This window comes from Genypterus blacodes, unplaced genomic scaffold (genome assembly GCF_046128005.1).
Source record: "Genypterus blacodes isolate CSIRO-AG114 ecotype Tasmania unplaced genomic scaffold, CSIRO-AGI_Gbla_v1 ptg000067l_1, whole genome shotgun sequence".
In the NCBI taxonomy this organism is placed as follows: Eukaryota; Metazoa; Chordata; class Actinopteri; order Ophidiiformes; family Ophidiidae; genus Genypterus; species Genypterus blacodes.
In genome coordinates this window covers 11,274,057-11,289,139 of record NW_027466879.1, presented here as the reverse complement: position 1 = coordinate 11,289,139, position 15,083 = coordinate 11,274,057, and the positions used below count along the sequence as shown (strand labels likewise).

The following is a 15,083-nucleotide window of genomic DNA, read 5'->3' as shown; positions in this document are numbered from 1 at the left end:
AGGTAGAAAATATCAGAGTTTTTCAACTCCTGGCTAATATTGGTCCACACACAACAAACATAATTAATTTTGGTTTGTCTCTGCTCCCTGAAATAACTGACTGGCAGAAAAAAAGAGTGTCCACTGTCACAAATGTCATTTCACTGATGAGAATAAATATGCTTTTTTTGTAGCTAGGAAAACAAAAACAAGATTAAATCAAAACCCTAACAAACCAAACAGTATCACCCAGTACCACAATAACCATGGCTAAGGACCCTTAACTTAGTGGTCACTAACCAGCTAACATTCACAGTTTCATTCACTGCACTCGCTTCCTGTTTCATTGATTGGCACCGTCTGTGGGAGTCACATTTAAAGCATGTGGCCAATCCTTCTCCACAGACTGTTTAAGGACACAACAGATGTGGAGACTGAATATGCGACGCTTGTTATAGCACATTTAAGGTTATTTAAAAGAGATTTGCACACTACACTTAACCCCGGGTCAACCTGTCTCTGTACCCTGCATGTAAGCCCCTGGGCTAAAGAACATTTCACACTGACACGTTTGAAAGAGGATTAGAGCTGCTGTGCCTTTTATAAACCCTCCATGGCAGGGTTAACCATACCATGATACAGCACACTACAGAAACACTGTGGAGGTAGAATTGTTTTTGATACCCTGAAAAATATGCAAAGAACAAATTAAACCTTTACCTCTTATAAAGCGTGAAATTCAATCCAAAAATTGGCTTTGTTTACCCCAGGGTAAAGTTAACTTAACTTAACTTTCACCAGTTACAACGTATCCCAGCTTGAAATGTCTGGCACAACCTGCCTCACACAACCTGCTACGCACTTGTCAAGTTGTCAAGAGGTGATGTGATTGTGATGTACACATCTTAGACCACGACGAAGCCTTTGATGTTTAAACAGAAGCCATTTCCAAATCCCAACTCCTCACCATGAGCCTTAAGTTGTTTGCATATCAAGTATGTAAATGAGGTCAAATTAGACAAATGTGTGCTTTAATCACAGACCACAAGGGTAGCATTAATATGGGCTTTGAATATTAAAGCACTAAGGAGTTTTACTCATTTAAAAAAATGGTCATTTTAGTTTTATTACGATGCAAATTTAAGCAACAAGAGATTCCAAGGTCAGATTTGGTCTGTGGAGAACGTGTAGAGTGAGTATCTTTGTTAATGACTTATTGCTTCAATAATGTGTCTAACATGACTTCATAGGCGCCACAGAGATGACATCATGTCTCCTATACATGACACAGTGTGGATGACGCCTCCTATGTTCTGTAATTCATTTCAACAAACCCTTTTTGTGCTTCACCTCACAATGTTTATAGTTTTTTTGTAGTGGAAGTGGAAATATGAGACTTACACTGAACATTCAGCTGGATGGAGAAGTTTGTCATTCCCACCACATTCTCAGCAATGCAGGTCAGCTGGAAGTTGTTGTCATCCCGGCTGATGTTGAAAAGCGTCAGGTTGATGGAGTGAATATTTGGCCAGTAGACGTTAGACTGCAGAGAGGGTGGGGGGGAGGGGAGAGAGAGAGAGAGAGAGAGAGAGATGTTTGGATACATGGCAACACACACTGTACAATTAACGTACATGACAAATCTTTTCATCTTTACTCACTTCATTAACAAAATCTATTAGTTGTTAATTGATTCAATTACTGAGGAGAAAAAAGAATAAAGCAGTTCACTCTATCGCTGAGAATCTCAAATTAATTATGTCTACGCTCTGGTGTGATCTTGACCAAAGACACAGAGTGTAAAGGCTGTCTTATGTCTCAGTGATAAGGCCTGAGAGGAGAATATTGTGAATTGCTGGCACTCACCAAAAAATGATTTGCAGCTTTTCACCTTTGGGCATATAAATACTGTGTGTGCAATCGCTGTAACATTTCACTCCTCATGATAATCTGTCTACAATAAAACAAAAAAACAAATCTGTGCTAAGCTCAGTAGCAGCATTCTGCAATTTCAAATAGAAAAGTGTTCTATTCTGCTTGACACGCTGTGATCTCTCTTGTCATATAAAGTAGCCAGGATTAAACGCTCTAATGTACTGTGTGATGCCAACTGAACACCTAGGGCCTGACATGGACAGAACACTAAATCAGAGAAAATGGTGGGCCAAAAACAAAATAAAAAACAAAAAAAATTAGATTAAATCATAATTGCCCAGTCTGGCGTTAAAGAAAATCATTTGGCCTTATATTTCTACTTTCTCAAAAGAATCAAACTGAAAAGTGAGATATCACAGCACAGATAAACATGTTAGAGTCACATCAGCTTTCATCCCACATTCTGTCTCTAAGCCTGATTTATTTACACGTGTATTAACTTTCTTTCCACATTGATCTCATTTGAAAATGTGTTTGCCTCCCTTTTGTGCAGGAATATAAAAAAATGTTTGTGAGACATAATAGTAATTCATCCCTTCCTCATACCACTCTGTTCTGCCGACAATACGGCTCTTTATTTGTCAAAATGTCAGCCAGTACTGGTTTACATTTTACTTCTGTAGTAATATTTCTGTTGCTTGTTATTCTACTGTGTGTGTCCTTGTGTTTGTTGGGGAAAGCAGAGTATCCACATGACCAGGTTGATGACACCAGCTATGGAGAATCACCAGAGTTTGGTTTAGAGAGCCTAACTAGGCCCAAGTATGTGTGTCTCACCAGGTGTGTGTTAATAGAGTGTAGACCGCTGACGGTCCAGTCCACTTCAGGCAACGGCGCTCCAGATCCGTTGCAGCTCACCGTCACGTTGTCGCCCTCCATGACCAACACACTGCTGTGGCTCACACTAATCTCTGGCAAATCTGAAAACACACACACACACACACACACACACACACACACACACACACACACACACACACACACACAGAAACACACACACAACTCACAGTAAATTCATGTTGACACACACCCCCACACCTGTGTCAGTGTGTACACATTTTCACACCAAATCAATTAATCACTTTTCATTAATGTAATGAATTGTGTACAAAGGATAATTACACAACTACACTGACACATACACAGACTAGGACAAGTACATACGCACACACATACACACACGCACACACTGGATGTCACAGGGATGAGTCACCACCGTCAGATAATATCAGCCGAATCTCCAGCGTGTGTCAGAATCAAGAAAAAGCTGCTCACATCACATTGACCCTCTGAACTCTGCCACACCTTTGATTTTCACCTTTTCCCCTTCCTCCGTCACCCCATCTTCCTCCTCTCATTTCTCCTATTTCACCTTTATCTATCCATCTATCTTAACCCTTTCCGTTCCTGCTTGTCTTCTTGCCCATTCTTATGTTTACCTCTCCTCCTCCTCCTTTTCTTTCTGCCTCCCTTCCCCTCTCCTGCCTCCTCTCTCCTCCTCTTCTCCACTCCTATTCCCCCCCCTCCTCCTCTTACCACAGTTGTGGATGTACATGTTGTGCAGTCGTATCTTGGAGGCTCCATTCCTGCAGTAAAGCTGCTGTGTGTGGAGTCCGGCCTCTCCTCTCTGCTGCCACAGCTGGATCCAGCGGATATCACAGCCGCAGTCAAACACCACACTGTCCAGGCGCCTTGGAACACAATAAAAAGACAACATAATCAATAACACAAGACAAACACAGGTTATGTGACAAATGATATTACCTTGGCATAGCAAACAACCAAAATATCAATATCAGTGATGACAGGCCGATGTATTAAGAGCTTGTATAAGAGCTGCAACTACCAAACACAAACTACTGTAGTCTCTCAAATAACAATAGCAATTTTCACTATATCAACAAGAGGCCATTAGCAGGGAAGAGCTTCGGTCAGCTGCTTCCTCCAAGTTGTACAAACACTGAAGCACGAGGAAACTTTATCATCTTCATCATAAACAACGCAAACATTGACAACACTCCAACATTGACAGCAACCGCATCATTTCAGGCAGATATTTTTTGAATATTGGTTGCTGGTTCAGCAGATCTCAAGCCAAGTTCAATTTCAACCAAAATATCATACACACACACTGACACACACATCTCAAAGGGCTCCCTGGGCTCAGATAATGATTCCTTACCCAGACCAAGCAAGGGAAGACCAAAAGAGTAACTCCCTGAAAATTGTATTTTGTAGAAACCTCAGGAGGGACGATTCAAAATGGCTTCCTCTCTCCGCAAACAGTAATTACAAAGACGGAAAACCCATTTGTTACAATTGTGACTCATAATTGAGAACTACGATCCAGAGAGAGACCTTTAAAATCCTCAACAATGTACCAAACCCAGAAGAGTAAAGAGAGACAGAGATAGATTACATACTGGTAACAACAATGATGATAATAACAACAACATCGATGAGGACGATGACACATACACGCACACACCTGTATCTGCAATAATAATGCAGGTACAGGTGTTGTGACATTCGAAAAAAAGAAAATAAATCAAATTGCTGCCATAACAGGCTCAAAATATTAACTTGTGTAGAGACCATAACAACCAGTAAACAACCAAACATTCTTACAGTACAAAAGCAAATATTTGAATATGATACAAAGACATTCAGCTGGCCTAATTATCCATTCCTATGCATGAGCACCGAGTCTATCCCTGCACCGCATGCATGGAACTGTGCTTTGATTGAATAGTTGCATTTACTTAAATCAACAGACAGTAGGGGGGCACAGGCGTCGGCTTGCGCGGTACAAATGCAAATACGAGAAGGTCAAAGGTCAAAGCAGCGTTCAGGCTATCATTCCCAGACTGCACCAGCGGCAGCCAGGTATTATTAGACTCCTCTGCGCATACATTTCCTCTCCACAGCACTGAACCCGCATTATTCCAAACTGAACCACCTTTTCCATTTTGCATATGTCCAATTTGGAGACTGTGATTGGCCAATTTTGTCAAGATGAATGCCTGTCCAAATGTCCTTGGCAGAGGTCAATAACATATCGCAGAGAGCATGAATAATGTATGCAGGACATCCGCCATGCTGTATGAAGTAATGAGAATAGATTCCTGCAGGTGGATCTCACCTCACTCACATGATCCAAAACACTATTAGAGCAGCCCCATCACTGTATAACACACTAAACTACTGTACTATACTCATACTACTACTGAACTGGCTAAATAAATATTAAAAATCAAAACTTAAATGCGGTACAGATATCTTTTTGAAATGTTTGCACCTGTGAAATAGTTGTAGGTGACAGGAATATAGAAGAAGAACTTAATGGAGGAGCCAAATGAATGAAATCAAAGTGAATCATTTACAGAAATCAATAACATCTGGCAAAAATGAATCCATTATGCATGTATATGAATATGAACGCCACATTGATCTATTACTGACGTGTTTGAAAGAGCTCCTGCTCCCTGCACAGACAGGTACATAGCTTCTGACATGGAAGCACTGAGGGAATCTTACTGTAAAAGGTTTTCATTAAATGCTGAACCAGTTGAATCGCGAGGGACCCAAAGCTCACCAGAGCAGAGCGGTCTGGGCTTTCCCCTCCTTATAATTATGGTAATTGTTAATAAGAACCACCACCTCCATACATTACCCACTATTCCTCTGGGCACAGTTGATGTGGGCCAGTCTGCCGCTGCTCTACATCTGGCTAAGAAAAGCCGAGACTTTGCCCTGAAAGAAGAAAGCTGCAGCCGCCGTGCTTCCAAACGTGTGCCCGGCCTGTGACTTGGCAGGATTTTTTCACAGCGGCGCCATCATCTAAAACAAGCTATGCGAGAACAAGAGAAACGCGGCAAAGTGACAACTGGAACTTGATAAATGTCTGGAGGAGAGCAGATTAGGCTTAGAAAAGAACAAAAGCAAACAGCAGTGTGACCCCAGATACAGAGAGCTAACAGCGTGCAGTTTCCTTGAAGCTGGCTAACGATTCCCCCCCGCTTCTCCAGAGGAGAGGTAATGATCATCACCACCGGAGGCTGTTTTTCTGGGAAATGTACACACAGGTGCTTTGGCTGACGAGCCATGGATCATAAGCAACAATAAACTATATTCTGCATTGTTGCTTCGCTTGCTTTGATCTCAGCTTGAATACGCTTGCATCCTCCGCTTGTGCTGTTGTCAGGAATAATTTTAGATTCTTAAATCCTATGTGTTTAATAAATCGCCTTATTTTGTTATTTATTTTTATTTTTATACCACGCAGGCAATAATGTGATGTCTAGCGGTGTGATAATTCGGCACAGAGATATGCGGCTGCTTGCTGTAGGCGCTCCGTTTGTCAGTTGGTTAATGTCATTTCTGCTATGGTGCAACGCTGGATAGGAGGCACTGAGATTGGGCTGGAAATCACTTGCTTAGAAAGTTCATTTTCAATGAAATCGCTGAGGGGGAAAATAGCCAGAAAGAAAAGGGATAGAAAGATGTGGAGAGAGTCACTCTGCTGAATTTCAGTCCCCATCTTGGGTGACCCTTGTTACCGACAGCAGATTTTCAGAAAAAACTGAATTATCGCTACCAAAGCAAAATGCAAAGCTAGAACGGGGCAGAGCAGCACATGCAAACCCCCAGAGACGAGTACGCCCCTGTAAACATAAGAAAAATAACACCAGAGGACCTCCAGGGATTTGTAATAATTGTGGAGGACATCTGCGATCCTAATACTGTACAAAGCTGCTGTATCTGTAAAAATTCCACCACAAATCACCAACTACACTCTTCAGGTAGCAGAGGGCTCATGTGAAAATATTAATCAAGCCTAAATTGGCATTGCATTAATTAAGGTTTTTTCTTTATTTATGTGCTTTTCGAATGCTTCTTTCCTGTTCAAATAGAAAGTCTTTAAAAGAGTTTTTGTACAGTCCAATATCCCACAATGTCTCGCCAGGCTTTACATACACCTACAACAAAGGGTTCTGGACGCCGCCCAAAGCTCTCAATGAGAAGACAAGGAAAGACTCCCTTCAAAACCTTCAGGTGTCAGGGGGGCGAAAAGGAAGCAACCTTGGGAGAGACGATTCAGGGAGAGATTCCCTCTTTGATTCGCCTCTCAAAGGCAGGCTGCAGCAGTTTATGTAAATGCCAGTTTGGAGTTTTTTCTCTGCAGTACTGAACACACCTCGGCAGCGAGGAGACCAGCTGATCCAAACACACGGCAGAACCTCGGGCAGACCAGCAGCAGGGCTAAAAACTCAACATTTCAACCCTATCAGGGGACAGAAGTCTTGGAATCTATCAATTCAGGGTGAATACAGACTCAGGCTCATCCCGTGTGTGTTCCTCCATGAAAGACATTGTGAGTGAATATTCGTAAATCCCACATGAACCCTGGGTAATGCTAGTTCTGTAGAAATACTACTTCTATCTGTAATATGTCTCAGTTCAGGCCCGGATTGGTTTAATCAGTCATTCTCGCTCATGCACAAAACGTTGCCCACATTTGTCAACACAGACAGATGTTAAGCTTCTGGGTTCATCCTATCAAGCAGAAATGTGTTATAATTCCTCTTCTGCGGTACGATGAATTGTTTCGTATTCAATTTTGTTTTTAAATCGCTCCTCGGTTTGTGTAATAAAACTATTTTTGACTTGACATCTTTGGTGCAAACCTCTCATTACTGCAGTGTTTCTGCACTGCCCTGCCCATAGATCACTTGTCAATCAAAGTGTGGCCAGAGATGTGATTATTGTTATAAAGTAGAAAAGAGATAATCTGGCTGTCAAACTGTCAGATTGCCTTCTAAAAACCTGGAAACAACGGATTGACAGTTGGACATCTATTCATAGGCGGCGGCGGTGCGAGTATACAGATGTAGCCACGCACGGCCTCACTTTATAGTGCATGCTCGCCACATCACTACTGCACTTCTGTCAGAAATGTCAGCTTTTCCTCCATTTTCCTCACTCCTCCATTTTCAGCCAACCAAAAGCTGCAAAGGGCCTGTCAGGTATTAGTTGGATAGATATGTTTAGAGAAAGAATAGTATCCAGAGAGCGCTGTGGATAAATGCGAGAGAAAATGGAGACACGACTCAGCCAATGTAAATTCTCATGCACTTCTCGTCAGCAACATCTTTTACAACATAAGCATTTTCCCCCTGATACTGCAAAATTCGCACACATTCGAACACAATTGCTTTCACCATGCCGTGCAAAATGTGTGTCATTGTTTTACCACACTCCAGGTTTGCCGTTGGACTGACTCCAGCATTCTAACCCAGCATTCCCGCTTATGTCACGGATAAAGTCAGCTGTGAGTGTGAATAAATACATCCACATTGTGCTCCGTCACTGAATGCAGCCAGTTGGCCACTCAGCATCCCCGCAGGCTCTCGTTTTTCAACTACTATGTCATAATTTGTCTGAAGAGCCAGACCTGACTTTGCCTTATCGACAACACCACCTGCACCGCAATCATTTAGAAGAGAGGCGACACCCGAGTCAGGTCAGGAAAGGCTTCAGGGAGGAAAAATGGCCAAAGTGACGCCGCTTCTGCTCACTTTCTGCCAATTTTCCTTCTTTTTTTTACCACAGTCAAAGATTTTCACAGGGATTCTTCGGATGCTCGTATATTTTTGAAAGATAGATTTTTTTTTGAGAGGGTTTTACAGTGTAGTTTACAACGAGAGTGATGGATCGGGGCTTGTACACAAAGTCAAATATCTATATTTAGAGATATAGGTCTGCATATAGGCCAAAATGTACAGTCTTCAGTCTTCTGTTCTTATTGCTGCAATGTCGTGCCTTACAGGAGCCACGCTGTGCTATAAAACACTGTCTGTCTCTCCTGCCTATATTATCCTGAAACATTCCACCTGCAAGATCCTATTTACAAATAAGGACACGTCTAACTTCATGTTTAAATGTACAACAATGTAATCATTTAATAGGAGCATATAAACATAATGTTAATCATAATGATTGTTTACCACAGCTGTTTGTATGCGCCTGATGGGCCTTCCTCTCTGATGATTAAAAAGCCTGTAGCCTGCTGACAAGACAGTGTGTTGCATTAGCCTCTAACTTTAAATAAGTGCCACATATACCATATATTGTTTCTTCAACGTTGAACTATATTGTTGAAAAAATGCGACAATTTCTGTTTACTGCTTAAGACGAACCAATAAATCTTGAAATGCTTCTGAATAGACTGTTGCTTCCCTAACACGTTCACATCAGTTTGTAACACACATAGTTAGACACGCCCCGTGACAAGGCACTAGGCAAGCGTCTTGTCAGAATTCTGCCTGATGCCGCTGACCAATCACAACAAGAGCAGACAGATACTTAAATGGTCTATTTTCGCTCCGTGTGTTTGCAAAGGTCTCATAATAGAATACAAATCAATCCCATTTAATGTACAGTTATGTAAGATGTCAGCTCTACTGAGATCCCGGACAGGAGGAGTTTCCCTCCTACAAACACAGTTTACTCTTACAACCTGAGCGTTCCTCCCGGCCCATTAGCGGCGCGTCAGTACAACCAGGCTGGACGTCTGGCTGCTTTTAGGGGAGTGAGAGGAGCAGATGCATTTGTCTGTAATTGAAGCAAGCTCCATTTGCTGATGCTGTGCTTGTCCTCCTAACAATGTATTTATGCGGCTCCGACCCCTATTAGAGAGCACCGGGCTGTGCCAGGTGGTAGTCGCACCTACGGTCAGCAAAAGTGCACAAAAACATAGTGCTTGAGTCTCACACTGATATTTGCATTTGCACATACGTCTACATTCTTCCTCTTTGCATACACACACACTCTTAACAGCGTGTGTGTGGTTTGATGTGTGACCTCTCTAATATCACAGCGGCTACTGAGGCCAGTCTTTCTCATCACTTTTAATATTTAATATTCTTTTTTTTATCATTTTTGCGTGTCACTCTTTGATGTTTTTAGCCGTTTGTGTAAATGGCATTTTCTCAGCACGAGTTTGCCCCAAGTGTAATTGTGTCCTAATAAAATGAAAGCTAAACTCTGCTAATTCACCTGTCAGATAGCCCTTTGAAATGTTCTGTTTAATTCCTCCTAATCCACTGGCAGTAATAGCAAACGATTATAGTTTTGATCAATTTAAATTCAGTCCATATTCTAAGAAAATCCGTTTTGCAGTAAGAGGCATAAATGTTTGATTTTGTGTTGTCCTCAGCCTCCCGGAGAGCTGGGATTAAAGAAGCGCTAACAGAAAAAAGGGATTGGGGATGCACATTTCCTCGGGCGGATAGATAAGAAAAAAAGAGAATATTTATACTTTATTGTTGACAAGATAGGGTGAGCCTCCATGAAGACGGCGGTACTGGTGGCTGCTGCTAATTCTGCCTTTGAATAATCTGCAATAATATCACCCTGGAAGCCACAGCAGCAGATTTAGCATTTAGTCACCCCGTCACCCCTGCTGCTTCCCTCAGCCTGCTGAGTGGTGGGGCTGTGCACCACACTGCGGTAGTGCTAGTCCTTTGGCTAAAGGGCACACGGACAAAGAGGCAGCGGCGATTATCTGTGTCTCATCTGCAGCCAACACGCGTGCGACTTCTATTGTTGAGCTTCAATGTGATGTTGGGGCCTTTTCACCGGAGTCACAATAGACTTGAGATTATTGAGATCCAACTGATAGTATTGACACAGTAACTGATATTAAGATATTACAGAGGGAGTGAAATATCTGTGCACTCAACCTGCAAAACAACACCACGGTTATGCAGTTACACTTCCCTTGGTTTGATGAAGGCAGACCGATAAGGACTTAATGTGGACTGATAGGAGCGTTGTCTTTCTCCTTCTGTTTTAACTGTTGCCCCATTGTGCAGGTTGCCTATTGCAGACGTGCGTCGCTGTTGATCCTCCGACTGTTGACTTGGTTTATTTAGGAAAAAAAGCAAAAATCTGTCAATAAGAAGCAGTGTGTCGTCATTTTAGCCATATAGAAAGCTAAGCAGAATGTCTGACATGACTGTACACCATGGCAACGGCTGGAAATCCAAATTTTGCTTCACATCACATGAAGAATACTGGAGCCCGGAGTACATGCAACACTAAATGAATCTGAAGACGTGTCAGACAACCTTCCTATGCTGCAATTGCTGTGTTCAGACCGACTGAAACCAGGAGAAAACACAGCACGGTGCAGTTCTAACGCTGTGTAGCGAGCAGGTTACACAGTGTTCCTGTTTGAGCATCACATATAAAAACCGGATTAGTTAATGTCGCCCTGCCGAGTGACTGAGATAACATGTTGTAGCGACAGCTTCATGGCAAAAGGCCACGCACCTCATTTGTCACAAAAAACAGTAATTACTTCTGTTGCTTTGATATTACTCTATTTACATAATATCAGTGTGGTTTAGCACCCTGGGTGGGCACTTATCATCGGTGTGGCATTGAGCATTATTCTAATAATTAAACGCAATAGCCACCTTGCTTCATTCAGCTTGATTGACTTAGAGAGTTAAAGTGGTTTGGGAGAGCACGCCGAGACGGTGAAGGGAGTAATGATGTCAGGGACGCGTCGCCAGGTCCGCTCATGATACACTGACTCATTTCCGATTAGTGAGGCCTGATTCCACATGGCTTCCTTCTTGCATAACACCTCAGCCCACGTCTGTGCCGCCACGCCACTCCAACTGACACCTCTTATCCAAACACACCAAATGGAATAGACACAAACCCCTCACTCCTCATCAGTATTCACGAGCAAAACACTGCCATTACTCTGGCCCTGCCTTTCATGTAGGACAACAAAGACGCCATTTGTACACATTTAAAAAGGGTCGCTCGGGAAGAAACTGGATTGCATGTCATAGCAAATTGCGTCCTGTGAGATTGAAATGGTGAGTTGTGTAGGGAAGGGTCTGAAAGTAGCTTTGATTGCGTGTTGTGAATGTATCTAGATGTACCGCTATTCACTGTGGGTCTGCGAGGGCGAAACGGCCTTGATCCGATCTGATCTGAGTGACATGTAAGAAGCAGCCAGCAAAAAAGAAATAAAATCATTACGTACTTTGGAAGCATCCGGATAGAAAAGCTGAGATGCTGCAGCGCTAATAAAAGGAAGCTGCTTATGTCAAAGTAGTTTCTAGAAAATGAAAAATAACGGACATTTGGTGAGACAGCTAAAGTGCAGAACTTCTATGTTGGAGTGAGGGATGAGATTTCACAAGCATATAACAGGCACAGTAAGAGATTCAGAGACCCATCTGCCTCTGATAAAGGCCTAAAGGAAAGTGACATTTGTGTAACAGTGGTATGGGGTTTGGTGTGAACTGCTGCCTACACACAAAGGCTGAGAATGGGCTGTTTTGTAATAACGTGTGGACTTTACTCAGGATTAAATGCCCAAAATGAAACGGTGGAAAATGATTTCATCTACAGAACTAATGAGCAGTTTTGAGGAAGTTGTAATTTTAACTTGAGCATTTATGTTTTGTGCAATTTTGTACTTCTACTCCACCACGATTTTGAGGGAATTGTTGTTCTTATTACCGCACAAAAAATATCTAAAGGCTTTAGTCAGTAGTTGGCTGGCAGATTAAACTTTTGAATTCAACATGTCAGAAGCTCATTAAATGTTGCTTTAAAGTGCTGTTTAAAAAAATACGAGCAAAACCAGCCACTGCATTTTGATATTATGTGTTTTTGAAAGGAAGAGAAGGCTGGTGGTGAATTTAGTCAACCTGAGGAGTTTGTAATCCCTACGCTTATCTGAAAGCAATTACATATATGTCAATCAGTTTTATTTTAATCCAAAAGTTTCAATAAGGCGTTGAAAATGTTTTCTTTCCAAACTTGTAGATGACAAAAATCGAATATTCTAACTTGAACCTTTACTCATCATGTTAAGTTTCATTTGAACATTTGATATTACTGCTAGTATTCCTTCAGCTGATCTGTATGTTATTTTCTATCATAACACCTTTAATAGAAGAGATATTGATCCACCGCTGTTCTCCCTTGCTGCAACACCGCTGTGCAGTGAAGACACGCTGTTATGTATGTGCTGCATCTTTCAAAGGCTCTGTGTTGATTGGCCAAATACTCACACACACACCTGACCTGGCCTGGTTACATGATGATGTAAACGACTAAAGGACGAATCAAAACAAAGTTGAGCTTTAACGTTAATGTCCAACACATATGACAGAAAGTAAAGGAGATTAAAAATAATGATGTGTCTCATTTAAGTAGAGTTTAGCACAAATGTTTCCATTGTGGTTATACTGCTTTCACTACAGTTAAGTTCTTTCACCACTGCCAGATATGTTAGAGTAAAGTGTCAATCTGCGCGGGGCTTTCCCTCTGCTCTGCTTGCTGCTAAAGTGTGCTGAAACAGGACTACCCCAGATCAGCATTGTGCTGCGCTCTCTCAGAGGACCTGCCCTGCTTCTACCTCTGAAAATAGCACAATAAGGAGGCCTGCTTGAAATAGTTTGTGACTTGTATCAAATCCTGTTATACCTACGCTTTATGTACCGGAGTGGCTGTGTTCAAGTGCACTGCAAAGGTTGGAATGATGGAAAATGCTGACAGGCTTAATAATGTGAGTATTACAAGCCTAGTCTGGCGTCGTAATGTTCTCGCTCAGCGGTGGGGAGGCAGAGAACTCATTTAATAAACACTGTGATTGCTAAAATATTCATAACAAACAAGAAAATGCGGTCGGACTCCCTCCTCCTAACAGACCATTACATTTCCCTTTGTGTGTGTTAATTAAGATGGCAAATGACTTCTAAGATCACAGTGCCACTATGCTCGCCTATAGATTCAGTTTAAGCTGCCGGTTCTTCTCTCTGCTCACATGTGCTGCAACAAATTAGAGGTTTTGTAAAACACAGACAGGAATTGTAATCACACATGCTGAAGACATTGGGCACCTAGGCAGACGGTGGTGCGGAGAGCTATGATGAATTGCACTAATAAAATAAAGACAAAAAAAGGCAGAAGAGAGGGATGGAGTTCAGTGGGTGAAGTCACACGAGGGAGGAAGACTTACAGCTCGGAGATTTGGAGGTTCTGAAACAGCTGCCATGATAGAGTGCTGAGAGGATTCTTTGACAGGTTTCTGCAAGAGAAAGGAAACAAGAGGTAAATACATAATGTTTGACGTGTTTTTTATTTGTTTGTTTTTTTGTCTTTCTTCCATTTTTAGCTGCAACGCCCTTCGGTTTCAGACGCACAGTTCATCTTTCTTTACGTTTTGCTGCCCTTCCATGAAATGATCTTTCTTTGGCTTAACCACACAGCATTTCCATTACATCCATACATGAGAGGGCAGATTGAATTCAGCAACACTGGGAGAAAAAAAAGCTAGAAAACTATATTGAATAATGAAGAAAACATAGAGTAAGTAGTAAACGAATATAGGTTTCAATAATGGACAAAAACAAGGCAAAGTGTTATTGACAGAGGAGAGGAAACAGGTCTGGCTGTGGGCAGCTGTAGGGCTCAGGCAACTCAATAAAAGAAAGTTGACCGCTTTCAAATCAAATAATTCAATTGACTTAAGGACCCTCGGGCCCTGAAAGCCACTAAATTCAATCGCAAATGTCCAGAGATTTACAAGTGATTTAACCAGAACCCTGAATGAGTTTGAATATGGACATTAGGCATCTGTCACTTATTCAAAAATACAACATCTCTCCAAGAGTTTTGACATCAGATTGGCCAAGTGCACCATTAGGTTCCATTATCAACCCCTTCAGCATTAAACAATTACAAGGAGGAGGAAAACATGACAACTTTTGCTGTGGATGATTAAACAAAAATCCTTCACACACACACACACACAGCCATATATCTACAGTATCTTATTCAGATCATTTCATTAATTTCCATTCACACACTCACAGGAGCTTAATCTGTATGGGAGACCTGTTAGATGCTCTCGTAACCAGCAGTTGCCATGGCAAAAGGGAGCCAAGTGTGTTGCACGTCTTTCTGATTTTCTGTGCTGCCACAAATGCTCACACGCATAAAACATTCACAACACAAAACACAGACGTACAGACTTGGACATGTATAACACACACGTATAACACACACAACAACTGCGTCACACGTAGTGTATACACACGTGCTGCCATCTAGATGTGTGCGTTCGTGTGTAC

At 41.9% G+C, this 15,083-nt stretch overlaps 1 protein-coding gene across 2 annotated transcripts in view; it reads right to left on the bottom strand.

Moving 5' to 3' along the window:
• Window positions 1–15,083, bottom strand: part of ntrk3b (neurotrophic tyrosine kinase, receptor, type 3b) — a 138,846-nt gene that overhangs the window by 66,154 nt on the left and 57,609 nt on the right. For both annotated transcript variants that reach the window (XM_076155344.1, XM_076155343.1), the window contains exons 4-7: window positions 13,970–14,038; window positions 3,451–3,605; window positions 2,692–2,834; window positions 1,381–1,522 (exon numbers count right to left, since the gene is read on the bottom strand). In XM_076155344.1, the coding sequence (XP_076011459.1) occupies window positions 1,381–1,522; window positions 2,692–2,834; window positions 3,451–3,605; window positions 13,970–14,038 (509 nt within the window). The remainder of the gene's footprint in view (window positions 1–1,380; window positions 1,523–2,691; window positions 2,835–3,450; window positions 3,606–13,969; window positions 14,039–15,083) is intronic.